General features: G+C 43.2%; 1 protein-coding gene across 2 annotated transcripts; it reads right to left on the reverse strand.

Annotated features, from left to right (window-relative positions):
- Positions 1–18,464: 18,464 nt before the first annotated feature.
- On the reverse strand, positions 18,465–26,418 carry Kcne3 (potassium voltage-gated channel subfamily E regulatory subunit 3). 2 transcript variants are annotated; one of them, XM_090349110.1, is made up of 3 exons: positions 26,349–26,418; positions 20,211–20,370; positions 18,465–19,286 (listed from the first exon to the last, which is right to left on the reverse strand). In XM_090349110.1, the coding sequence occupies exon 3, from the start codon at positions 19,247–19,249 to the stop codon at positions 18,926–18,928; it is 324 nt and encodes a 107-aa protein (XP_090205236.1). In that variant the 5' UTR covers positions 19,250–19,286; positions 20,211–20,370; positions 26,349–26,418; the 3' UTR covers positions 18,465–18,925. The 2 variants fall into 2 exon arrangements, with proteins under 2 accessions (XP_090205236.1, XP_090205237.1); XM_090349111.1 differs by lacking the exon at positions 26,349–26,418 and having other exon boundaries at positions 20,211–20,797.
- Between the last annotated feature and the right edge of the window lie 1,260 nt (positions 26,419–27,678).

Genomic DNA, 27,678 nt, shown 5'->3' on the forward strand with positions numbered 1-27,678 from the left:
GTTTTCTGCTATAGTATCAGAGAAGCTCAAGGGATAATAAGTCCTTTGGCACTTACTTATTTGAGACCTATGTCTGTTATGTTTGGACACAATGACAGAACTTATAAGGTAGTTAAACTCTGTGCCTTATACACTAATATTTTTTTTTATTTTTTTATTTTTTTTGCCAGTCCTGGGCTTGAGCTCAGGGCCTGAGCACTGTCCTTGGACTTTCTCAAGGCTAGAGCTCTACAACTTGAGCCTCAGCACCACTTCCAGCTTTTTTGTATGTATGTGGTACCAAGGAATCGAACACGGGTCTTCGCGCATGCTAGGCAAGCACTTTAACCACTAGGCCAAACTGCCGGCCCTACACTAATATTTTTATATGTACATTTATATGCACATATGTGTACATATAAAGGCCCTTTTTTTTAGTAATTTTAATCTAGTTAGGAAATAGTACATATCAGTAAATGTTTTTTTTAAAGGAGCATGTGCCACCAAACAAGTGATTAAAACAAATGAATGAAGTGTAGCAAGCAATTTGCTGCTAACAATTAGCAAATTTCACAAATGATTTGCCTACAATTATAAGGATAATATGACATCATTTGCATTTCAGTTTCATTATCTTAAATCAGAGAGAAAGGAGTAGCATTATGTTACTAACTAGAAATTTTAAATTGTACATAACAATAAATTCATATAAGTCAAATCCATTAAAGCACTTTTTTCCTTATGCGGACAGGGAAAAGCCTATGAACAGTTAATACAAGATTTAGGATTTCCTAAAGTAGATAAGGTTTTTATTTTTTGGTGTGTGTGTGTGAGTACTGGGGCTTGAATTCAGGGCTGTTGGTTGGCTTATTTGCCCAAAGCTGGTGCTTTGCCACTTGAGCCACATGTCTATTTCCAGCGTTTTGCTGGTTAATTGGAGATAAGGGTCTCACTATTCTGCCTGGGATGGCTTTGAACTGTGATCCACAGATCTCAGTCTTCTGAATTGATAGAATTACAGACATGAGCCACCAACACCTAGCTTAAAATAGAACATTATTGATAGCTGATACGTTTGGAAATTTATGTAGAGGACATGAGAGCAGAGCTACACCATGAAGTATAATATTTTAGCAGAATGGGAGATTATGGGAAAGAGAGGAGGAAGATTAAACTCTAAACCCTAGAAACAAAAAGTAATACAGTGACTTTAGAGCAAGGGGAAGTAACATTGGATGAGTGGTTGTTTACTACATACCTAACATGTTATCTCATTTTTATGTTTGTAAGAACCTGACACCAGCCAGTTATGGTGGCTTATGCCTGTAAGCCTAGCTACTCAGGAGGCTGAGATTTGAGGACCGCGGTTCAAAGCCAGCCCAGGGACTAAAGTCCATGAGACTCTTCTCTCCAATTAACCACTGGAAAAGGGGAAGTGGGGTGGTGACTCCAGGGATAGGGCAGTAGCCTCGTGTTGAAAAGCTCAGAGACAATGCCCAGGGCCAGATTCAGGCCCCATGACCACCCCCCCTCCACATAAAACAAAACAAAAAGAACCTGGGACCAGAGCTGGGAATGTGGCTTAGTGGTAGAGCGCTTGCCCAGCATTCATGAATCCATGGGTTCCATTCCTCAGTACCACATAACCAGAAAAAGCCAGAATTGGTGCTGTGGCTCAAGTGGTAGAGCACTAGCGTTGAGCAAAAGAAGCTCAGGGAAAGTGCCTTGAGTTCAAGCTCCAAGACTGGAGAAAAAAAAAGAACCTGGAACCATGGCGATTACATTCCCAACTGGGCAGGTAAGGAAACTGATTTCAAGAAAGAAAAGGTAAATTGCCCAAGTTCAGTCATGTAGGAAAAAAAATAAAGATGACTATAAGTTCTTTTTTGGTAGCTCTCATCAGACCACCATCTGTGAAAGCTGGAGTAGCTTTCTAGAACAAAAGGATAAGCCATTGGAAAGCATTCTTGTTAAGCTAGAGGGTGAGATGATATGGAAGCTTCCGGCTCTGTCAACCCTCCAGTTGAATATGGCAGTGTGAGGTGAGGTCAAATGAAACCAGGAAAGAAACTGCTCTTCCACTGTGCATAATTGTAAGAAAAAAAGCATTTGCTGGGGTTGGAAGAATGCATGGTGCATGGGCTTGGAAGCTTGGTTCAGTTGGTATAGTCCTAGCCAATGAGCAAAAGCAGCAGTATGAAGTTCAAGTCCTAGACTTGGACAAAGAAAGAAGGAAGGAAGGAAGGAAGGAAGGAAGGAAGGAAAGAAAGAAAGAAAGAAAGAAAGAAAGAAAGAAAGAAAGAAAGAAAGAAAGAAAGAGAGAAAGGAGAGGAAGAAAGAAGAGAAAGAGAGAGAAAGGAAAGAAGGATGAAAGAAAAGGCAGGAAGAAGAAAGAAGGAAGAATTTGTTGGTGTTCTAAGAGTGACTTGTTATGAAGCTTAGATAACTGAAACAACCATCCCTTGTCTTCAGATTCTCTTTATTCTGAGACTAGCATTCTTTTTATTATATGTATTATCACATCGTTATAACAAGAGTCTTGATTAAGATGATCTGTAAAGCTCCTTTGAACTATTAATAAAAATTACATTATGAGACCCATGGAATTATAAAATCTCAAGATGTGTTTGGAAAACAGTAAGCTAGCCTAAACAAGGTAGAGGATATTTTGAATAGAAGAAATAATAGAAAAGTCTTAGACCATAGTGATTTGATCACAGACCAGGTTTGATTCCTAGTTCTGCTACTCAATAGCTCTTGACTTGAAGTAAGATACAGAGCCTCCTGGTGATTTGGTAATGCCATCTGTTAAAAGGAAATAAAAATAGAATTCCCTTGAGCTGGGTGCCAGTGGCTCGCACCTATAATTCCTAGCTACTCCAGAGGCTGAAATCTGAGGATCACAGTTCAAAGCCAGCCCAGACAAGAAAATCTGTAAGACTCTTCTATCCAATTAATTACCCCCAAATCTGGGAATGGAGCTGTGGCTAAAGTGGTATAGCACTATCCTTGAGTGAAAAAGCTTAGGGACAGTGCCCAGGCCCTGAGTTTTTCAAGCCCCAGGACTTGCACCAAAAAAACAAAAAAACAAAAAACAAACAACAAAAAAAACAAACTCCATTAAAGACTTGTAAATGAGGTAACTTATAGCAGGAGCAGAGTTATAGAGAATGCTCAAGGCAACAGATGTGATGATGTTTGTTTGCTTGTAACAGTTGCATGGTCATTTAAGAGTATAAAAAACCTTTGTGATAGACTAGAATTGGTTTTGCGTCTTTATGACAAGCAGTTTGTATTATAGCTGATGTAGCAAGTCCTTTTGAAATAATACCTTCAGTATCTACATTGGAGATTCACCTATAAAATATTTTTACATTTTTTTCATTTGATTACCACTGGGAAAAGAATTAGAAACCATGGTGTCTGTAGTTTTGTTATGTTCTGGGCTCTTTGCTTGGGCCTTGGAGGAAATAATGGTAGGGTAATAAATAGGAATGGTTTTTGTGGAGAAGAAAGAAAAAGTAAGCCAGTGATCAGTATAAAGCACAAAAATATGTTTTGTTAGTGAAAGTATGTGGTACCATAAGGAAATTATAGGCAATATTCCTGACCTAGACTGAGGAGGCAGACTAAATAAAATATAAATGGCTAGCTGTGAGAGCTAAGTAGGAGCTGGCTAGAGTGATACCTGAAATTTTACCATATGTGAAGTCTAGCTGACTCAAGTAATAAGGCACATAGGGAAGTAGTAAAGAAAACCATCACTTCCTACATTAGCTGAAGGCTTTAGCACTAGAATCTCATTCCTGACAACCCAGAACAGGACAAAAGCTAGTTAACTAAACAGTGATATGCTTAAATTGACTTAGAGAAAGCATCTCATGAGGTGATCTGGAGAGAGTAAAGAATAGGAAGCTGGTGAGATGTGAGATTATTCATCTCTCAGGTCATAAACATGCAGAAAAGCAAAGGAAAGTATGATGAGCAAGTCAAGCATCGAATAAGCAAGAATCTGATCTTGGGTTAGCAAAGAGCTCTCTTTTCTCCTGTGATCTTGGATAATACGTTTCCCTCTCAGAGATCATTCTCCTCTTCTACGAGCTTTGGGGAATGAACCATCTGAAAGGAGACCTGAGTGCTACCGCATGGAGAAGGTAGTCAGGTACACAGGCCTGAAAGCCTAGTTACTGCCACTTAGCAGCATTAATGCTGGAGCCACAAACTGGTCAAAACATAGAGGAGTGGAGGGTCTGATGCTGAGCAGGTGCAATCACTAACTACCAATTTGAGAAAGGAAACTAACCTTTCTAGAGTTAGGGCTCCTTTCTCTGATTACTGATGTTTTGCAGAGAAAGCACACTGTGCTTTTACTTAGTTGCCTGTTTTTCTGCTGTGGGTTTTTTTGGCACCCTTCTGCTCTCCTCCTTCTGTTACAGAAGACAAATGAGAAAAATCTCAGAGGAGATCTCAGCAAAGGCATATGAAAAACATCTCAGAGAAGCAGGGCCATAACCAAAGATAATTGCAAATAGCGACATTTCAAGACGCAGTGAGAAAATGGCCTTTAGAATACTGTAATAGTATACATCAATTGTCTTATACAACTAGTATTCCTCTCCCACCTAATTTTCAACACCTAATTCTCTCTTCAGATCATGTAGTTCTAATAAGGGCTATAGCTCTCACAGCAGTGAATATGTCACTTCAAGCCAGAGGGAGATATATTTTGTCAATTGGAAATTAAGGCAAGGGCTCAGTCCCTCTCAGATGACAAAGCTGGGAAATGGAGTCAAAGTTAGTAGTAGCCATACCCTTTGCTGTGTGAAGGAAAGCGTCTAGTCAATAGGCTGATACCTAAAGAAGAGAAGAAGGTAGGATGGGAAGGGCCTAGAAGAATAGGAAAAAGAAGAGACCAAGAATCTAGGGCCTGTGTGATGGATCATCTCTGTAATCCCAGCTACTAGTGAGGTGGGAATGGGAGAATTATAGTTCAAAGCCAGCTGAGCAAATGAAGTTAAAAAGGCTATCTCAAAAAAACAAAACAAAACAAAACAAAACAAACTAGATGTAGTGTAGATGGGTGTATACACCTGTAGTTCCAGATACTCAGGAGGCAGAAATAAGAGGATTGTTCTCTGAGGTGGGCCCTGGCAAAAGATTAAGACCCTATCTGAAAATTAAACTAAAGCAAAAAAGGCCAGGAAGTATGGCTGAAGTAATTAGAGTTTGCCTAGCAAGCTCAAGGTCCTGAATTCAAATCCCATTTCACACACACACACACACACACACACACACACACACACCCCTAATCCAGAAACCTTTCATTGTTCCCCCTTTTTGTGTGTGTGGGGGAGTGGGACTTAGAAGTGACTATATATCGTCTAGCTTCTCTGGAAGTTCTTACTTTCTCATTAGAGTTTCACCTATTTTGCCTCAAGAAATACTGGGGGAAAGTGACTTTCCCAAAGCCATGTGAAAAATAAAGCAAGGTCTTAAAGCCACTCTTTCCACAATGCCATACTACTTAGACACAGCACTGGAGTTTCTTAGAATATGTTGCTAATTTACTAATAAATACTATTGAGTCTGTGTGAAGGCTAAGCATCATTTAGAGCCCACAGTACAGTGTTGAACAGACTTAGCCTTTGTCTTCCCAGAACTAATCATCTAGCATAGGTATATAAATAAATAAGCAATTAAAATGAAGTCTGGGATGCACAGTGGTAGAAGCAGATAGAAGAATACTAAACTCTTCTGGCAAGTTAGGAAAGGATTCTTTCTCTTTTTCTCCTGTGATCTTGGATAATTTTCTCTCAGAGACCATTCTCCTCTTCTACAACCTATAGGGACTGAACCATCTGAAAGGAGACCTGAATGCTACAGCATGGAGAAAGTAGTCAGGTACCCAGGACTGAAAGCCTAATTACTGCCACTCAGCAGCATTGACTCTGGGTTTGCAAAGCAGCCAATACAATACCACATAGTCCCTTTCTGTGAATCAGATAGAAAAGTGTCTGCTCTTTCCTGAAAACCATTGACTTCCAAATGCCAAAACATTGTCCTACAACATTACAAATCTGAAGAGCAGTGCTGTGTTGTACACTTTCTAGGTGTTGATGTTTTAGACTGTGTTATCATGTGGAGTACCTGCAGGCCTCCTTTCTGGGTCAGCTGCCAAACATGCCATTATTTATTGAGGCTGTGCGGCCCTCCTGTGGCCGCTCTGGTACCCTCACTGACGTCACAGATCCAGCTCCCTTCTCTTTGGTCTGATGTCTCTTGGAGCTGAGAACACTCTCTTCCTGCAGGTCATTCAATCTCTTGAGACCTGTCTGTCTCCCCCAAACTAGGTTAAGAGTTTATGGGTGGGGACTATAGCCCTCGGCGATAATGAAAGAAACCCTAAGTGAAAACCCAGTCCTCTGAGGAAAAGCCTAGTGCAAGCATCAGGGGTGAAAGTGTCTGAAGTCTGGCGTTTTGTAGCCTCTTTTTGATTGGCTGCCAATTATGTCACTCCCTTGACTACGCTCTTCTTGGTTTTGTGTTGCTTTTTTTAGGAGGTGTTTTGATTTTGTTTTGTTTCAATGCTGGGGGTTGAATCAGCACCTCTTGCATCCTAGGTAAACATTTTACCACTAAATGATGCCTCTTGCTTTTATCTGTGGACATTCTCTTGCATTTTTTTATTAAAAGATTTTATTAACACTGTTTTGTTACATCATATTTCAAATGTCAAGTTTAACAATAAGTATTCGAGAATGAGATCTCTATATGCAATCACTGGCACATAAATTTAAGGACAAAATTTAAATTAAGCTGTTTGTATGTCATAGATACATATCGAGTTATATAATATGTCTATAGAGCATATATCCCACCATCATTTTTTTAAAAAAGCAATGGTATGTATGTATTTATTATTCATTCTAGGGCTTGGAATTAGAGGCTTCACAGTTGCTGCTCCACAGACTTTACCACTTGAGCCCCACCTCCAGCCCTATCTGTGGAATTTTCTTAGCTCAGTAGGAGAAATAAAGAGAACATATTTTTGTTGGTAGTGTTGGTTTTTTTCTTTGGGTTTGGGGTATTTTTTTGTCCATTTAGGAATGAAAAGGGAGGGGCACAGAAAAGGAGGGAGGAAGGATGAATAAATGCAGTCATGGTATTCAGTATACACTATGTGGAACTAGTTATGCACCTTGTGGGCAGGATGGGAGGGGGAAACTGGGAGGAAGACGTGAAGGAAGAGGTGACATTGTCCAAAAAATGTACTCATTGCCTGACTTAAGAAATGGTGACTTCTCTGTGCAACAACTTAATAATAATAATAATAATAATAACTATATATTTTTTAAAAGGTAGCATGCTCCCCTATGGTTTTTAGAATCCTAAACTATTATGGGAAGTGGGGAGAAATTGTGGTATTCTGATCTGCCCATAGCATTCTAATCCAAGTAAAAATAAATTGCAAATGCAGATCTAAAGAGGAGTGAAGAAAGAGGAAAAATAGATGGTCGTAAGTATGAAAGTAGAGGGATGAAAGCTCTTGACATTGTGTTAGGAAAGAGTGAGAGGAATGAAAGAGTGACAGAAGGGGAAATTGAAACACATTCTATGCATGCACGGAAACATTACAATGAAATTCTTCCTTGTATAGCTAATGTATACTAACAAAAAATAAATAAAGGGGAGTAGCGATGGTTAGTTTTTACTAGGGAAAACTGGGAAAGGATTCAGTAGAGGAAGATGACAATTTCATTGCCTTTAGTCATTTTTGAGATAAATGTGTTGATAAAATGCCTGTGAGTTTCAGATCTTTTAGAACCAGCTGACAGATGGAATTATTTTTCTTCTCTGATCATCTACCCTGTATAAAGATAGAACAGAGTCATACTTCGGTGCTGTGGGTGTTTTGATCATGAAATTAGTCCTCCTTTAAAGATGTCACTGGCCCTCCATTCATAGACTGCACCACCTATTGCAATGCTTTTTAGAAGAGGCTGCAAGTTGTTAGGGAATGTTGTATTATTTTATGATATGGTATTATTCCTGGGTTTCCTGGACATTCTTTTCATCATACTCCGTTTTACATGTCTCTCTATAGACTCTCCCAGGATTGTTTTAAGGACGCTAATAGACTCCTACACAGTTCAAATGGAGGAGCTGTATCTGGCTGAGCTCTGCAGATTATAGCCAAGAAGCACAGGCCCAGCAAGGCATTGAGTGACAAAGGTCAGTCACAAAATAAGAGGCAGAGTTTTGATATCCTATCCAGTGTCCTTCCTACCACAGACATTTTCCTTTTCTTCCTTTGTCTTTGTTTTTGGCTAGCTAATTCGATTGGGATGAATTTGGACACGGTTCTGAAAAGCCTGCTGTCTTAACTCATAGAGCGACAAAGCCTTTCCATTTCCTTCCTCTTCCTTCCATATTTCCTCTTACATTTTGAATCTCATCCAAGTCCAACAACAGGTGTTGGACTTGCCTCTCGGCAAATCCTGACTCTTGGCTGCCAGCATCCTAGGGGTGGAGCATGCCTTGCACCAGTCAGTTGGCTGCCTGATCATTTTCAAGGTCTTTCTGGTAACCTCCAGGGTCAATTCTACTAAGTAACCTCCCTGCTTGGAGCATCCTATAGTGGCTAGGCAGAAGTCTTATAGTCTGCTCTGAGCAATCCAAGGGTTGGGGGTGGTATTTTATTACAAACTTACCTTGAGCTCCCAAAGGACTCTTGACTTTCTTACTAAACTTGACACCATGTAAAAATACAGTGAAGGTTAAGATATGCCTATTGTTGAGGGTAATGGTCATAAAAACTCACTAGGTTGTCCAAAACTTTCCCAGACAAGCCCTTTTTAGCCTCCATTGGAAAGGAATGGATGCTTTAGTGCTTAGTGCAATACCTTGTTTGTTTGTTTTTGCCAGTCCTGTGCCTTGAACTCAGGTCCTTAGCATTGTCCTTGAGCTTCTTCAAGGCCAGCACTCTGCCACTTGAGCCACAACACTACTTCTGGCTTTTTCTGTGTATGTGTTATCAAGGAATTGAACCCATGGCTTCATGCACACTAGGCAAGCAAGCCCACCTTTTTTTTTTTTTTACTTTTTGAAAAACAATGAATTCATTTAAAAAATATCTGAGTCTGGAGTTCACTAAAAAGGGGGCTTATTTAGGTTTTTACTTTTTATTGTTATCATATAGGTGATGTACAAAGAGGTTACAGTTATATAAGTCAGGTAAAAAATACATTTCTTTTTTGGATAATGCCTAGTGCCAATGCATCCAATGAATATTTGTAATAAATAGGTACAATTGGCCTCTGTATATTTGTTTTGTTTGTGCCAGTGCTGGGACTTGAACTCAGGGCCTGAGTGTTGTCCCTGAGCTTCTTTTGCTCAGGCTAGTGCTCTACCTCTTGAGCCACAGCTTCACTTCCAGAATTTTCACAGTTAATTTGGAGATAAGAATACCACAGGATGGGCTGGGAGTTTGGCCTAGTGGTAGAGTGCTTGCCTCGCATGCACGAAGACCCAGGTTCGATTCCTCGGTACCACATACATAGAAAAAAAGCCGGAAGTGGTGCTGAGGCTCAAGTGGTAGAGCTCTAGCCTTGAGAAAGTCCAAGGACAGTGCTCAGGCCCTGAGCTCAAGCCCAGGACTGGCAAAAAAAAAAAAGAATACCACAGGCTTTCTTGTCTGGGCTGGCTTTGAACCTTGATCCTCTGATCTCAGCCTCCTGGGTAGCTAGGATTTAGATGCGAGCCACTGGCACTTGGCTAGTCCTCAGTTTAACTGTAGATTGTGTCCATTTTTGGAATTCACATAGTGCATGCACATACAGTGGGGTGGATGTGAGGAAGGTGCTACTCAGACCCCCAGAGCCTGCTGTTGCCCTCTGCTTGCCACCCCTTCCAGGATCTATGCAGTGTTTATCCCAACTGCACCCCAGCACCACTGGACTCACTCTGGCTTTCTTTCTGCCCGATTTGGCCTGGCAAACTCACTGAAACCAGGTTGTTCATGCCTGACATAGGTCTCCAAAGGGAGAGATTTCTCCAAAGGGAAATCTCTCTGGGCCCCAGCAGTGTTCCTTAGACTTGCTCAGAGCTCCATCAAAGTCTGAATCTCCTTCAACCCAATCCTCACCCTCCTCCTGTTTTTTAAACTAGTGTTCTAAATGTATTGACTAAAGTATGGCATACTGGGGGAAGATTGTAATGGTTTAACTCCTTTGAGCAACTCTGACATGTTGTCAGAAGGGGCAGGGGAAGTCAAGCAGGGCGGGGGGGGGCGGCAAACAAATGCAGAGAGGAACATGAGCAAATACGATCATATTTAGTGTGTGCAGGTAACTTGAGGGGGTGCGTGGGGTTACGAGAGACAGGAAACAAGGATGGGAAGGGAGACTGATCTAGATGCACTGTTCTCATAGAGTGACACATCGAATTGAGACCTCTTCACACAACTACTTAGGGATAATATTAAAATGATATAACAATACAAAGTAAACTGGTGTTAGACCTGTATCATCCCCAGAAATTCTCCCACTCTGGCTACCTTATTGATGTTTCATCCAATACATTTGTTTTTGTGCCTCTTCCTCATTTAGGTGTCTGCCTCCTGGATGAGCCAAGCAGGAACTGTGACCTGGGAAGCCCAGTTCACCAAAGATTCACAGGAGCATTAAGCTTCCCCCTGGGAGCAAACTCACGCTAAGGAAAGCAAGGGACTGAGCAGTGACGGGACCAGAAACCGTCTTCAAAACGGAAGGTAAGCAAGTCCAAATTCAACATGTTTGTCATGACAACATGTTCCCTGGCTTCTCTGTGGCACCAGTGTAATCCTGTTAGTGACTCCTGTTTTGTAATTTGTGGAAGAGAAATGCAGGTCAGGGAGGAATTAGCGAAGTATAGAATAGCTGCTTTCCTGAAGAGTCTGTGAAACCAAGTAATAGCTGTTAGAAGTCCATCTGACCACGCAGAGCATGGTGGGGTGGGAGTCAAGTCTTGTCTTCTCAGCCATTTCATTCAAAGGAGATCGTGCACGGATGACTCCGGAATGGTATGTGTTTGCCTGGCATCTCATGAATGTGGCATGGGGGAACCACTTTCTGAGTGTCCCAGAAATGAAGAGGTGCACTTCTCATGGGTCTTCTGCTGACAGAGAGAGATGGAGATTATAAAACTACATATATGTTTGAAGGGTAAACCAGATGTGGGGGTATATGCTCCAGAGACAGAGCTAGGAGGATGGTAAATCCGAGACCAGTCTGGGCTACATAGTGAGACTGTGTTTCAAAAGCTGAAAAAAAGAACATTTAAAATATAATTGTATTGTTATTGTTAAGGAGTTGTATGGAGAGTTTACAATTCTATGAGTCACGTAAAGAGTACAATTCCTTATGGACAATGTCACCTTTTCCTTTGCCTTTTCCCAGTTTCCCATACCTGTCCCTTCTCACCCAAACTCTTTTCAATCACAGATCCTTGGATCTGAAATGAACCATAGGGATCATCCAGTCTGCTGGTTTCTAAATTATGATCCTTAGAGCGTTTCAAGGGCCTAAGTAGGGGAAAGACAGCTAGATACATGAAATCTAAACACATGATAGTTAAAAAAAGAGAGCAGGGTCCCTTTCATCTGATGCAACGGGAGTATCTGATATAAGGAAACAGATAAACAGATCAATTAATCAATGTAGGTCAAATGACTAATAAATGAAAGAACTGAACCGAGAATCTGATTATCTGGCTTCTTCTGTGAGTTCATATGGAACTTGAGCTATTACATTTGTAATATTGTGACTGTGAGAAAGTTATCCAAATTGGAAAGAATTTAGTGGTCATGGTATATGTTCTGTCTGTATCTTCCTATTCCAGGAAGAGCAGTCTGTTGGATATGCCTTGTAGATGCAACTGGGTAACTCTAAACAAGTTTGCTTTTCTCGGAATCTGGTTTTCATTATTTTTATGCCTTAAGGCTCCCAAGTCAGCCAGGACATGAATGTCGACAGAAAGATCTAATGGAAGGAATATGTTTGCTTCTAATTTAGAATAAGAGCAATGCACCCCAGAGATCAAAACCCATGGAAATTTCCACTGTCCTCACGCAATGGAAAGAGAAACATTTCTGAAAGAGTTTTAAGAGATGTTTAATGTGGTCCTGAAAAAAATGCTGTATCAAATACATGTGGGGGCAATGTTCCATATTATATCCCTGTCTTAGAGACAGGGCTGGAGGGAAAGTCCCTGCAGAGATCTGTGAATGGTGTCTACTTAGTCTTACCCAGTCTTTTACACACTTGCTTGTTGATGGAAACTTTTATTCATGGAGTATCTGTAACCATCATACAAAATACTCTGGGAAATTCTGGGAACAAATGGGCCTAGGCTGCTGTCTAGTTACAACATTAATTTGCATTTTAACCTCTTCTTTGTACTTCAGCTTCCTCATTCTGCAAAGGGAGAGGGTTAGAATCAATGATCTAGAAAGAAGGAGGGGGGAAGACTATAATTTATCGCTCTTACATTGTGCCAGACATGGAATATTATATCAGGTCTTAATGCTTAGAAGAGTTCTTCCCTTAGTTTAATAGTCAGCTGCCATCATCATGAAATTCTTAATTTCTAAAATTTTAAATTTTTATTGTTCTTGTAAAGGTAATGTACAGAGAGATTACATTTACATGAGTCATAAATAATGACAATGTTACCCCTTCCCTTCCTTTCTCCCAGTTTTTCTCTCCTACCCCCAAAACTAAGTGTCTTGCAGTATAGCCTACATTGGCTTCAAATTTGGTGTTTGCCTGGCTTAATTTCTCAAGGGCTGAGATTACTGGCACATACCACCACATCCAGCCCCTTGGTGATTTTGAACAAAGGGTTCCACATATTCATTTTGTGCTGAAATTTTCATATTTTTGGCCTTGAAAGGTAGGTAGCTCATTCTGTGTACCATTATTTCTAACCATAAGGTCAGTATAAGGAGAATGTATCATATTAGTTATTATATGCAAATGAGGAAACAGAACTGGGTTGATGAAATTACTCCGGATCACATAGGGAGCAAATAGCAGAGCCAGGATTTCAGCCTAGTCCATCCATCTCTAGAGGCTTGGTTCTTCCCAGGGCAAATGTTCTATGATTCTTTCATTCCTTAAATCTTTACTAGATCTGTCCCACTGTTAAACAATAATTGTATTAATCCATTTCACTGCCTGAGTGCAGGTTTGGCTAATTTAATTACTGGGTAATGGCTGAAATGGCAGGGAATTAATGGTTCTAGAAATTGGACTTGGAGTCCAACAAACTTTGTTCTGCCATTTACTAACCATGTGGCTTCGGGAAGCCCACTTAATGCTTCTGACATACCCTCAAGGGTATGTTTTAAGGGGTTAAACAAGGCAAATACTTTGCCTAACACATGATAATCCCGTAATAGATTATTACCATTTTATTGGCCTGGCCAGACTAGACTTGTATCATGATACTAGAACTCTAAATACAGTAAACTACTTGATCTGTTCAGTAACCAATTCAAAAGCATTACGTTTCTTTAGTTTTTAGAAGTCAAGTTTTAAGAAAAACTCTTTTTGTGTGTACTGGTCCTAGGGCTTGAACTAAGTACTGGGGCCCTAAGTACTGTCCCTGAGCTTTTTCCCTCAAGGCTCTCTACCACTGGAGCCATGAGCCATGAGCACCTGGCAAATTTTGTGTTTTTCTAGTTTAAATTAAATTAAATGTACCTTATCTTTATCTGCCAGGCTGGTTTACTATACTATTTTAGAGTTTTTGTGGAGATGCAAAAAACCCAGGGTTTACTCAATCTAGAAAACCTGGACAGGGATCTTCAGTCCATCGCTGTTGTGCTGATGGTCATTGTTCAGGCAGATGTGGACCTGTCAGGAGTATCTAGCCAGTGGCTCAAGGTATCTGCCAACTCTTTTCATGATAAATCTGTGAACCAAGAAGTCGATTTGATGTCCATTTCTCAGATGCCCATGCAGTTACCACTGCCAGAAATACTAGGAGGGCACTGGGAGAGGGCCAGGAGGTCCCCCACTGCCCCCCTCTCCTCTCAGTAGAATCCAACTCTGCTCCCTCTATTTCCACCTGTCTTCCCTCGCCTAGACAATCTGTCCCTCCAGAAATGTATTTCTTGAAAAGAGATTTTCAAGTGTTTTCCACGAGGCAAAGAGTGCTCCCTACAACATACAAAGACTAAAGATCCTTCCAAATAGGGCACAGAAATACTTCCTTTTACGTACTTTTTCAACTAAGTTTGCAAAAAGACTTAATTAAATAAATTCACCTAATCGCACTGTGTTCTAAAATGTGTCAACTTTAGTGAAGGCATTCAGGACTATCTTCCTTCACATCTAAGCCTGCATCTTCACGGAAAACTGGAGAGTGGGGGATGGCAGAGGCACGGCTCCACAGATGATAGGGTTAATTCTCTCCGTTCCTGGATGAACACTGTCACAACAACTGCTTGGAAATCCACATTTTAAATCTCCAGAATCCTCTTGCATATAAAGACAGCAGTCAGTAGGCAAACCAAACAAAAAAAGCAGGCTTTAGAAGCTTAGGTTTGTAGGACTAAATTTAGTGAATGTAATGACTTAGAGGCTTGGACCATCATCAGTAAGGAGAGTTCCCCAGGTTTTCTAGATTGAGCAAACTCTCAGACTATGACATTGGTGTCCCTAGAATATGTGGGAAAAAAACAGGAAATGACAGTTTCCCTAGTATGGACAATGATGCTGGGTGTCTGCCAAACCCAGGACAAAATTCTCTATGCTGAATTAGGAACAGCTAATAGCACTGTTGTGGTGCGCCCTCTAGTGGCTAGTTTCTTTTATTCAGTGACTGGAAGACATGCACTGTCAGTCTATGGTGGCCCTGGGTTTTTACTTTTGCCAGAAGTGAAAACTGCCTTCATCCATAGACTTTCATTTCATTCTTCTGTCATTACTGACACCAACTTTGGAACAAGATCAGTGTTAGGACACAATTATTGAGAATTTGATTCCCTTGGAAACAGACTAAGACAGAGGGTTACATGCAGAAGTTTCAGAGCAACGCTCTTGGAAGATATGTGGGTAAGGAGTAGGAGTGCAGGGAAAGAAGCTAACTCACAATGTGGTTGTAACTGAGCCATACGCTGAGTCTATGGAGTACTTTGGAGCTAAGAGGGCCCCTAGCGCTGTCTCAAATTCACATGTAACTCAACAAGATAAGACAGTTCACCATGAATAGGGCAGTGTACAGTGAGGAGTGCAGCATGGTTAAAACAAAACAAAACAAAACACTACCTCTGTGAGGGAAAGTGGGAGAAAAATGGGAAGTGGTAACAATGTTCAAGAAGTAATGTACCCATTACCTGATGAATGTAACTGCAATCCCTCTGTGCATCACCCCAGCAATAAAATAAAATTTAAAAAAAGAAAAAAAATTAGCTTTTTTTTCATGTTCACTAATATATGACTGTCCTACTGCCAGGATCTCCTTCTTTATAACAGTTTAACCATGGACAGATTTAATCTAGTCAGATCATGTCCAGGTTTCTTAGTAACATTTAAAAAAAAATTCCTCCCTTCCTCCCGCCCTCTTTCCCTCCCTCCTGCCTTGCCCTCCTTCTTTCTTTCCTCCCTCCCTCCCTCCCTCCCTCCCTTCCTTCCTCAGCACTAGGTACCGAATTCAAGGCCTTGTTGCTTGATAGGCAGTTACTTTGCCTTAAGTCACATCTCTAGCCCCCCCCACACCTGTCCTGGGGCTTGAACTCAGGGTCTGGGTGCTGTCCTTGAGCTTTTTTGTTCAAGGCTAGTGCTCTACCACTTGAACCACAGCCTGCCTGCCTTTATCCCCCCTCCTCCTCCTTCTTCTTCTTCTTCCTCTCTCTCTCTCTCTCTCTCTCTCTCTCTCTCTCTCTCTCTCTCTCTCTCTCTCTCTCTCTCTCTTCCTCTGTGTCTCTCTCTGTGTCTCTCTCTGTGTCTCTCTCTGTGTCTCTCTGTGTCTCTCTCTCTCTCTCTCTCTCTCTCTCTCTCTCTCTCTCTCTCTCTCTCTCTCTCTCTCTCTCTCTCTCTCTCTCTCTCTCTCTCTCTTCTCTGTTTAATTGGAGATAAGAGTCTCATGGACTTTCCTGCACAGGGTGGCTTTAAACCTTGATCCTAAGATCTCAGCCTTCTAAGTATCTAGGATTACAGCTCCTCAGCAGCTAGCAACCAGTGCTTTGCATATTTTTGAGGTAGGCTCTCTCTTTATTCCCAGGGCTGGCCTGGGCTGGAATCTTCTTACTTATTGCTCCTCTGTGTTGCTGGAATGACAGGTGTGCATCACTGTGTCAAGCACTGTGCTCCTCCATAACTGTGATAACATGCCCCACACCTCGTCAGCATGTGGAATGGAGTCTTGAAAATGTTTAGGCCAGTTGGCCTCAAAGCTCAATTCCCCCAAGCTCTGCCTCCTAAGTATCTAGGATTACATGCTTGAGGGATTCTTTTCCCCTAATATTTATCTGTATTCCCTATGCTCCAATAAATAACACAACCAATTCAGTAAAATGAGAGACATGGCTTAATGGTGCCAGCAAACAAAAATCAAGCAAAAGTCATGTCCACAAAAGAAGCTTCGGTGTTTATACCCATCAAGTTTTCATCCTTACTCCCCTGAAAACATGACCTAGTTAAGGCAGCAACACTTGTTCCTTCTTGGCAGACTTGTAAATACTTTGATTTTGACTAGTCCTGGGGAGAAAAGGGTAAGGTGGAGATTACTAGCTTTCCACTATGCTGCATTCTCTCCTCTTTCTGAGGCAAGAAAATTGTAGTTAGAGGCCAGCATGAACCATATATCAAGCTCCAGATCAGCTCTGGCTACACAGCAAGATTGTCTCAAAAATATGAGTTAAAGAAATGTAAAAAGCCTAGACCAGTGCCTTGCATGTAGCAAATACTCTTAAGTATATGTGCAGGTATTTGTTATGTTTACTTGTATATTCTGTGTATATCCAGATGATTGATCGGTCCATTGTATGCACTCAGTTAATACTGTTACAGAATCTATTACCTGCTTACTCTTTTCCACTTTTTATATTTTATTTGGGAGTTTAGGCTAGATAGTCTTTAAGCTCTCTGAGCTGTGGACTTTTTGAAGATGTGAGCAAGGCTTGAGGCGACGTGCTGGGATTTGGCCAGCAGAGGGCAGAATCTTTTCAGATGAAGATCTGATGGGATGAGTGAGCCAGCGGGATAGACCCCAAGATAGAGGTTTGGAGTTCCGGGTGAGTAGGACAGGATAGAGCTGGGTGAGGAGTGAGGGCTGAGAGGAAAACCTAGGTCTTAGAATATTAGAATGCTTAAATAGCTCATTCTACACTTTTGTTTAGTCCAACCTTCAGTCATGAGATACACTGAACTACTTTGTGAATTCATATTCCAGGCCCCAGGTGTCTATAATTGTTTAAGTACTTTACAGCATCTCTTTTGAACTCACAAGCTACCCCCGTACCACTCATAGCTCCCCTTCTGGATTTATGTGAATATATGTTAGATTTCTATAACTTGCAAATGGAAAGATTTGAATTATTTTAGAAAGCCCTGTGCATACAAATATGCAGAGAGCCTTCACAGAAGGGACATTCAAGTCACAAGGACAGCCATACCAGGCCTGCTTCCTTCTCCCACGTCAGCTCCGGCATGTACCACCATGCGTGGCCTCAAAGTCGTTCACGCCCAGATCTCCCATATGTGGCAGTGTATTTTGAAAAGGACAGATCAAAGTTCCAGAGTACTAGTCATGGCATTCATCTGTCTAGACAAGCAAACTCATGAATGTTAGATACATTTAAAAACATGAAATGTGATATGAAGAAGAAATATTACTCAAGATTTCCTATTGGTGGAAATTATTGGTGCTTCTCATGGTTGTTTTTTTATTTTAAAAAAAAGAAAAAGAAATGTTCCCCCAGAGCATTTTTTTGTTTGATTTTCCTCTGCCAAACTTCCTCTTCCAATACTCCAGCCATCTGCCATAGCCATAGTTATTTTAAGTATTTATTATTAAGTAGAGAGTTTTCACTTCTACCAGTCAGATTATAGTTATTATCTTCTCTCCCTCCCTCCCCCCTCCCCCCCCCTCGTTTGAATCTAGAGCCTCACACTTGATAGGCAGGCACTTTACCACTGAAACTATATTCCTGTCCTTCTGATTTTGTGTGTGTGTGTGTGTGTGTGTGTGTGTGTGTGTGTGTGTGTGTGTGTGTGTGTTTGAGAGTTGAGCTCAGGACCTGGGTACTGCCTCTGAGCTTTTTTGCTCAAGGCTAGTGCTCTACCACTTGAGTCACAGTTCCACTTTTGGCTTCTTGGTACTTGATTGGATATAAGAGTGTCATGACTTTCCTCATGTACCTCCCTTCTCAGATCTCAGCCTTCCAAATGGCTGGCATTATAGATGGGAGCTATCAGTTTCCAGCTTGTTTTAAAACAATATTTTTATTATCTTTTAGTAGCTGTACAAAAGGGTTTCAACTCAACATGTCAGTAAATGAGTTCAATGAATGTCGGTCAATGTCATCACTTTAACTTTGTTTTTAAGATTGAGTTTCACTAATTTTCCCCCAACTGCCTTGAACTATAATCTTGCTCTGGAGTAGCTGGTATTACAGACATACGCTACCACACCAGGCCCTTTTTGTACTTCTATGTTCATGGGCTCCCACTGTTTATAATGTCTGTCTCTGCCTGAAGAAAGTCTCATGTACAAGGCTCAGTCCCACTAAGCCCTAGTAGTGCCCTATCTTAGCACTGTTTTTTGTGGATCTTACAGAAAGAGACATGGAAGCCTGCTATGATACATCGCTGAGTTCTGGAAATTCCCCCCCCCCGCCCCCCTAAAAGTAAAAATAAAAACAACAATCCTCATGTGTCTTGACTTTCCCAGCCACTTCACATCAGATCATAGACACACGGTTCTTGATATACACATGATATGGGTCACTACGCTTGTCCACTTTGCGGGAACGTGTGTATCCCAGGATGAGGCTGCCCACAGTGACAGCAAAAAGGAACATGACGAAGAGAATATACATGTAGGAGTTGTCATTGCGGCCTGGCAGGCCAGCCTGTAGCATCTCCTTTTGCTTGCTGGGTTCTGGTCCTGACCCTTGCCCTTGTCCTAACCGACACAGCAAGTTGTTATGAAGAGAAGCATTCAGAGCCTTCAGTACTGCGTGCAGACTCTCATACAAGGTCGTGGTCCCATTCATAGTCTCCATAGCAATGGAAATTGAGGTGGAGGAAGATCTGTGAATGCTATAATGGTGAGAGAAAAAAGGGAACAGATGGCTTCAGTTACTCATAGTTTGAATGAGTTCCTCACCCATCAGACCCCAGCCCCAAATCCCAACATTGTGATTTCTTGTCATTATGTGTTTACTTGACTGTCTTCTCCACTATACCAAAGGCTCGGTGAAGACAGTTTTCCTCACTGCTGTATAGATGTACTGTGACAGCATACCATAGATGCCCAATAAGAACTTGCAAATGAAGTCTTCCTGACCTCTGTATACCATATCAGTCTTTCCTTTCTTTGGATTATGTAAGTCACTGAACTTCAGGCTAGAAGGCCTTTAGATACTACTACTACTACTACTACTACTACTACTACTACTACTACTACTATTTGTGCTGGTACTATTGCTTGAACTCAAGGCCTTTCATTCTTGTTTAGCTTTTGTGCTCAAGGCTTGAGTTATACTTGAATTATACCTGTACTGTTGACTTTTTGCTGGTTAACAGGTGATAAGAATTTCATGGATTTGTCTGTCTAAGCTGACTCTGAACCAAGATCCTCAGATCTCAGCCTTCAGAATAGCTAGAATTATAAGCATGAGCCACCAGCATCAGATCTTTAGGAATGATTTAATCTAGCTCCTTCCATGGGAAACTGAGGCTCATGATATCAGAATATCAATGGTGGAGTGAATGTGTCTGCTTTCAGGACTTCTCTACACGCTAAATACACAGAGTTCACTGGTCCTGAAGTCCTCCTTCATATAGTAGAGATGGGGGACAGCAAAAAGTGGCCATAGAAATGGAGGGAGAAAAGGTTAACAAACAGAATCATAGGATTTAACATCTACTATGTAAAAAGTAAACTATGCAACTTTCAGGCAGGGACAGGAGCGAGAAAATGAAGGAGGGATGACATTGCTCAAGAATCATTTTACTCATTACCTGACTTATAGAATTGTAACCCCTTTATACAAGTCCTGAATAATAACGGAGTCGAGGAGGAGAATGAATCCTTTGGCTTCTTTGTGGCTCAGAGGGGACAGTAGCTGAGGCAGGTCCTGGTGGTAAGTCTTGAGATTGCTTAGGAGCAAGATGCTGAGTCCTGGGAACAGGACAGAGGGGATGACAAAATGGGAGGTGGGGTAGACATGAGGTGACAGTGTCTAGTGATGGAATGGCTAACTTGAGAGTTGAAGGAAGAAGAGCTTCAGATAGGTGTACAGGTAGACAACAGACACACAGTATGTGTCTGCCCATTCTGAAGAAAATAAAATGGCAATAAAACTGTTACCATAGTTTCCTTACCTATCAATAGAGCTCACATCTGTCATCCTAGCTACTCAGGAGGCTGAGATCTGAAGATGAGGTTCGAAGCCAGATGGGGCCAGAAAGTCTGAGACTCTTTTTTTTTTTTGCCAGTCCTGGGCTTGGGCTCAGGGCCTGAGCACTGTCCCTGGATTTTTCTCAAGGCTAGGGCTCTACCACTTGAGCCACAGCACCACTTCTGGCTTTTTGCTATGTATGTGGTACCGAGGAATTGAACCTGGGTCTTCGTGCATGCTAGGCAGGCACTCTACCACTAGGCCAAACTCCCGGCCCCAGTCTGGGAGACTCTTATCTCCAATTAACCACAAAGGGGGGAAAAAGCTGGAAGTAAAGCTGTGACTCAAATGGTAAAGCACCAGCCTTGAGCAAAAGAAGCTAAGAGACAGTGGCATGCTCAGAGCTGCAAAACAGAAAAGAGGCAGAAAAAGAATGAGAGAAAAAAAAAAACCTAGATACACAGAACAAACTTCAGAAACACAGTGGCTCACCCAAGGTCAGTGCCTAACGGCTGTGCAGTAAGTCTTTCTCTTTCCTGTAGCGGCTGGGTTTGACCAGCCCAGAGCTGAAGTTACAGGAACTATTCAGTAGCCAAGTTGTCTCTCCAACTCCAGGCTCATGTTTTAATTGGGCAAGCAATCTGTGTTTAACATGTGTCCAGGAAGCAGCCAAAGGTGCAGCTAAAAATCCTCCCTGACCCCAGCATATGATACCTTAACAAGAGACTTGTAGAATCCCAACGGAAAGATGGGAGTGGTAGAATGGAAGTCAGTAAGTAGTTCCTAGAAGCAATAGATATATTACCAATTTATCTGTTTGGGCAGACAGAAAGTAAACATACTCCTACAGCTAATTATAGTGTGACTTTGCTATAAAAAAAATCAAAGGAATGCAGGCAGTGCTTGGCACTAGACAGTCCACAGATGGTGGTGGTGGCTTTACTCTTAGACAACAGAGGGTCTTCAGAGTTCATCTAGTCTGAGTGCTCTCATTTTACGAGGAGAAATGGAAATGCAGGCATATTATCTTGGTGAAACTTGGGGCATAAGTGACTTCCCTTTTTTGGATCTCAGCTTCTCTCTATTTACATCTGAAAAAGGAAGGCATCTTGGACAAATCTAAGGTCTTGTGACAGTTTGAATCATAACACAGGGCTATGAGATCTTGGGTGGATAAGATGGGGGGAGGAGTGCTTTGGGGACATTTTGAGTCCCTCAAATCCCAAGACAGAGAAAGCAGAAGACTTTTTCTTCCAATACTTAGGCACTGTTGAGATATTTAAATAGTCTTGAGGGCTGATTTATGCTCCAAATCCCCGCTTAGACAAACTGAAGGGCTGGGCTGATGAACTGGCACAAATGACCCAATGAGGCCCAAGTGGTTGGCTCGTCTGTTTTTCCTCTTAGCAAGTAATTCATGCCAAGATGCTCTCTTTTGAGGAAGGAGAAAACAGATTCAAGGAGGGGAGTAAAGAAACACAAAACCTTTCACCCATCAGGCCCTCTGGCCAGTCTTTCTGGACATTTGTGGTTCTAATGGGAAGAAGCGACAGTTACATATCTTTTGGTGCTAAGTTTGGGTAGGGATGGAGCTGAATAAGAAGATATTCTGTGTGGGTTAATGGAAGCAGGAGAGCTGATGAAAGGACTAGTTGGTTCTCTATAATCTGCCTTTTAGATCCTAGTTGGGGACTGCCAGTCAACAACATTGGCTATTTCTTGGCTTCTTTCTCCAGGATAGTTACTGTTGACCATGCTCCCTTGATAGAGAAGACAGAATTCCTGTTCTGGCAAGGTTTCCACTTGAACTTGGAAAGAGGCAAGTTCTTTCTTCCAAATTGTGAATAGTTGCTGAGCAAGCTGAAAAGAACTTTAAAGATCATTGCTGGATGCCAGTAGCTTGTGCTTGTAAATTTAGCTACTTGGGAGGCTGAGTTTTGAGAATCACACAGTTTGAAGCTATCCTGGGAAGGAAAGTCCTTCAGGCTCTTATCTCCAACAAACTACCCAAAAAGCCAAAAGTGGTGCTATGGTTCAAGTAGTTGGGGAAACTGAGACTCGAAAAGGAGAAGTGACTATTCTAAAATGACCCAGTCAGTAAATGGCAGAGCTTGGATGAGAGCCCAGTTTTTGTGCACCGCCTGGCTATTTTTCCAATACAAACGGCAGTGTTTCCCTGATTCTGAGCTACATAGCATCCCAAATGCAGCCTCCTTACATCATGGGCATTCTTTCTTCTCCAGTCTACTGTCGTTTCCTGTGCTACAGACACCTGCCAGTCTTAGTCCAGATCCAATAAGGGAGATGTTGGAAAGTTTGGAAGATAAGCTAACATTTCTTTATTATCTTGTATTCTAAGGCTCTTCTACTCTAGTTGTATGCCAGGCTCGATTTCCCTCACATTAACTGAATTCAGCCAGGCTCTAACTTGGGGGTTGGAGCATAAAGCTGTGATGTGATGTGATGGATGAACTGAATATCTTGGTGAGATTTTTTTTTTTGGGGGGGGTCATGGTGCTTGAACTCTGGGCCCGGGCACTATCCCTGAGCTCTTTAGCTTAAGGCTACTGCCCTACCACTGGAGCCTCAGCACCATTTCCAGTTTTCTACTGGTTAATTGGAGATAAGAGTCTCATGAACTTTAGTGCCTGGCTGGCTTTGAACCCTGATCCTCAGATCTCAGCCTCCGGAGTAGCTAGGATTACAGGCACGAGCTACTGCACCCAGCTTGGTGAGATTTTTCTTGAGGTTTCTCTAGGGGAAAATCGTCATTGGTTCTTTTTGGTTTCCCATTTCTGTGTTCAGTGACTCTTTCTGGATGAATATTTTTAGAGTCTGGAGTTAAGGATGAAGCCACAGAAAACAGGTAAGGGACCCACAAGCAATGTGTGGGATGTATCATGTTGCCACTGTCGTCGGGGGTGATGGTTGTTACTACTGTGAATCGAGAGTGGTAGTGTGGGAGGGGACTAGAAGGAGTAGGCCTTAAAATGTCATTGGAAGGAGGCACAGGAACAGAATTGGGAAGGGATCTTGATGTTCATGCTATTGGCCTAACCCCTTTATCAACCAGTGGGAAAAACAGCCCCCAGAGGAAATTATGTTCTAACAATCTAGTTGTGGCAAAGCTGAAACCAGACACCAGATGTTCTGACTCTCCTTCCACAGATCTTTCCCCTATAAGTTCCCTGCTTTCTGCTAGGTAGAATCTAAAGTCTTCTGTCATTCAAACTCCTCAGGATGTGGCCGGCCACTGGCCCCATCTTCTTATGGTTCTTCACATTGCCTGTGGCTGAGGCTGAGCCACAGCCATTCTCCAAACATCTCTGCCCTTTGGATAACTCCTGCATTTGCTCATTCTGTTTTCCTAGGCAAGATTTCCCTTTATCCTTTCTTCTGTTTGTTTGTGGTTCCAGTGCTGGGGCTTGAACTCAGGGCCTGGGCACTATCCTTGAGGTTTTCTTTGTTCAAGGCTAGCATTCTACCACTTGAATCACATCTCCACTTCCAGCTTTCTGGTGGTTAACTGGAAATAAGAGTCTCTCTTAGACTGTCCCATCCAGACTGGCTTTGAACTATGCTCCTTAGATCTCAATCTCTTAAGTAGCTAACGTTACAGGTGTGAGCCACTGGCAATCTGTTCCTTTCTCCTTTCTATCTGTTCAGCAATCTCTTATTCATCCTTATTCATCTCCAGTATCACTTGTTTAATCTCCTGACACAACTCTCTTCCTATCCTCTAGTTTATTCATCTCTCCCTCTTATCTATGCTTAATGTGCATTGCACAAAGCCTTATTAGAGTGTTGCCATTGTGTGTGTGTGTGTGTGTGTGTGTGTCTGTGTGTTTATGCATATCTGCCTGCCTGGTGGAAGGTATAAGGGCAATGACCTCTGCTCCATGAATTCCTTTATTCTCTCAGCTTGCATACACCACAGGCAATCAAGAAAAAAAAAACAACGAATCAACACCTCTTCTAGAAGAGCATCCCTCTTTCTTGAATACACACTCCCACCAATTTATGAAGACAGTTTTCTATACTGTAAAAAGCAACTTCAAGGGCAGGCCAAAAGATTCATTCTCTTTAGACTGGGAAAGAAAGGCTCAAAGAGGCCACCTTGAGCAGGTGGCATGCATTAGCGAAAGATGAATTCTAAGCCTGCTCTGGAAATCTAGACACTCCTTGCACCTGAACCCCTTTTAATCCAAAGGGCAAACATTCTTCGCCCCCAAACAGGGCAACGGCTTTGCAACCCTCTTCCCTGTGTACTCACGAAAGGCGTGGCCATCCACACCCACAAATGGCACACACACAGTCCAAGTCCCAGTCTTGGCCTGTGATCTTGCTTTGCAAGAGGGCTTTTCATGATTCCTGTACGTCTCCCTGTGTGACCTTGAGCACTGCATTTATTTCCTCTGAACCGCATCTGCAGGATGGAGGCAATTGTCCCTGACCTGCTTACCTCACACAAGGAGTGAAGGAGACAATACATGGGAAAGTGCTGTAGAGACTGCAAACACCAGAGAAATGCCAGGGCAGCCTGGCCACATTGTTCTTATTCCTGTCTCCCTATCGCTCCTCCCACAGCCCAGCAGAACCCATGGGGTTCTCAGTACTCCCTTCTTGTTCTTAGCCATACTTACTCCTTCAAAAGCCTTCCTGTTCTTTACCCTCTCTGATAACAACACCCCCCCCTCCGCGTCCTTATCATTCATAGCCAGCACTTATGTCCTGGTCATCAAGAGATGTGTGTTTCTACCCATATTTTGCCAGCGGGTGTAGTCTTTGTCCCTTCTCCACTCTAAGCTTCGTTTTCCATCAATAAGATGGAGTTTCTTGCCTTATCATCCTCTTGGAAAGTATTTTAAGCAAGACCACCCTTCACATAGAACGTGCTTCGGCAAGTGTGAAGTGACAGCGATGGGGAATCTTGATGGTTTTCATCCTCAGGAGTTCAATGAATCCTAAAGTGCTTTGTATGCCCCATGAGTGACTTTCCTGGTAAAGCACCAGCCTAGAGGGGGAAAAGTACAGGGACAGCACCCAGGTCCTGGGCAGAAGTGCAAAGACCAAGTGAAAAAGAAAAGTAGGAGGAGGGGAGGAGGAGGAGGAAGAAGGAGAAGGAGGAAGAAGGCAGGAGGAGGAGGAAAGAAAGGAAGGAAGGAAAGAAAGAAGGAAGGGAGGGAGAAGAAAGACACAAAGAAAGAAAGAGAGAAAGAAAGAAAGAGAGAGAAAGAGGGAAAGGAAGGAAGGAAGGAAGGAAGGAAGGAAGGAAGGAAGGAAGGAAGGAAGGAAGGAAAGAAAGAAAGAAAGAAAGAAAGAAAGAAAGAAAATAAGTGCAGGAGGGACAGCAGTACCTGCTTCAAGCCCTGGGACCAGCAAAGGGAAGAATGAGAAACTCGGAATTAGAAGGGGCCGCGGCGGGACCCCTCGGCTGGTGGGTGCGGGGGGCGTGGATCTGCTCCGCAGGTCGGTGGGAGCGGCCGCCCGGCGTCGCGCGCGTGTTCTGGGTGGCGGGGATCTTTCTGCGGCCCGGGGTGTGTGTTGGGGGGAGCCCGGAGGCTCCGCAACCCGCCGCCGTGTCAGGCGGGGCCCCAAACCCCGAGTCCCGCGCGCGGCCGTGGGCCCCTCGGCAGGGGAACCGCCCCCCGCGTCGGATCTGCTTTCTCCCGGAGAAGGGCGGCGGCCTGGGGGCGGGGGTCCCGGTAGCCGGGGCTGCGGCGCGGCGTTCCCAGCCTCGGCGGCGCGCGCGCCTTACCTGCGTCTCCGCGGGCTCCGAGGACCACCGTGCGCGCCCCGAGCTCCGAGCCGGCCCGGGCTGCAGCGCCGTCCACGCGGGGGAGCTCGTCCAGCGCCGCCCTGCGCCCTCGGGGCTCTGCGCTCCCCAGCACGCGGCGCCCCGCGGCCCTCCCGGCCCCTCCTCCCGCCCCGCCCCTGCACGCCCACCTCGCCCCACGCCGGCTTCAGGCACCCGATCCCCACCCTGGGCCCTGCCGCCTGTGGACTCCGGCTTTCTCGTCCCGGTACCGACGACAGCGTCCCGGACCTGCTTCTTGCTCCACGTGGCCCATCTCTGGAAAGCCAGGCTGTGGGCTTGGGTGCTGGCTCCAGAGTGACTGGGTGGTGACCGGCATGGCTTGGCTCCTCACCAGCCTTTCTTTGACTTCCCAACAACAAAATGGGTATGGTTTCTGCGTGCATTCTTCACAAGCTTACGCTGGGATCAGGAGAGTTTTCCGAGTCTGAAAGTTTGCCTGGCACCCTTAGCTCACGCCTGTATGCCAAGCTACTCAGGAAACTGAGATACGAAAATCAAAGTTGGAAGCCAGCCCCAGCAGGAAAGTCTGTAAGACTTTTTCTCCAATAAACCACACACACACACACACACACACACACACACACACACACACACGTGGAACTGTAGCTCAAGTGGTAGAGTGCTAGCCTTGAGCAAAAAGGCCTCTGGGACAGCGCCCAGGTCCTGAGTTCAAGCCCCAGGACCAACACAAAACCAAAACAATAGACAAACAAAAGGATACTAGAGAGAAAACTAACACAAACCCCGTTTTTGAGACCAGATGCAAAGGCTCAAATTGGGGAGGGGGCTTGCCCAAAGCAAACAAGTCAGTAGTAGCAGAGTTGAGCCTTAGAATCCACCACATCCCAGCTGTCTCCTCCCATCCAAGCCTCTGTCGTCCCTCTTTGGCCTGACCAGCCTAACTTGGCTCATATTCTAACTGGTCTCTGCCCCAGAATATTCCCGTTTTACAGCAGCCTGGACGTCACACAGATAGCTGCTGGTTGCAGGCTGTGGAGAAGAGAGGCAGCAATCTTTGAAGCGAACATTAGAAGGCCAACAGTCCAGAAATGAGAGAAACCTGTCAATCTCCTCGGGACTCTGGGGAGGCCTTTACCAACTACTTAATAATTAGTAAACTCATGCCAGTCCTTCCATTCTCTTGCAAGCAAAAGTGTCTTCTGAGATAGCTGAGACACATAATGTTAATCACAAAGTTTCAGTATCTAAGAAATTCCATTATTAAGAACAGCGATCTACCACATGGTAAACAGGTTTTGTTCGCTATTTG

Source organism: Megascapheus bottae, chromosome 16, assembly GCF_031878675.1.
Source record: "Megascapheus bottae isolate mThoBot1 chromosome 16, mThoBot2.hap1, whole genome shotgun sequence".
In the NCBI taxonomy this organism is placed as follows: Eukaryota; Metazoa; Chordata; class Mammalia; order Rodentia; family Geomyidae; genus Megascapheus; species Megascapheus bottae.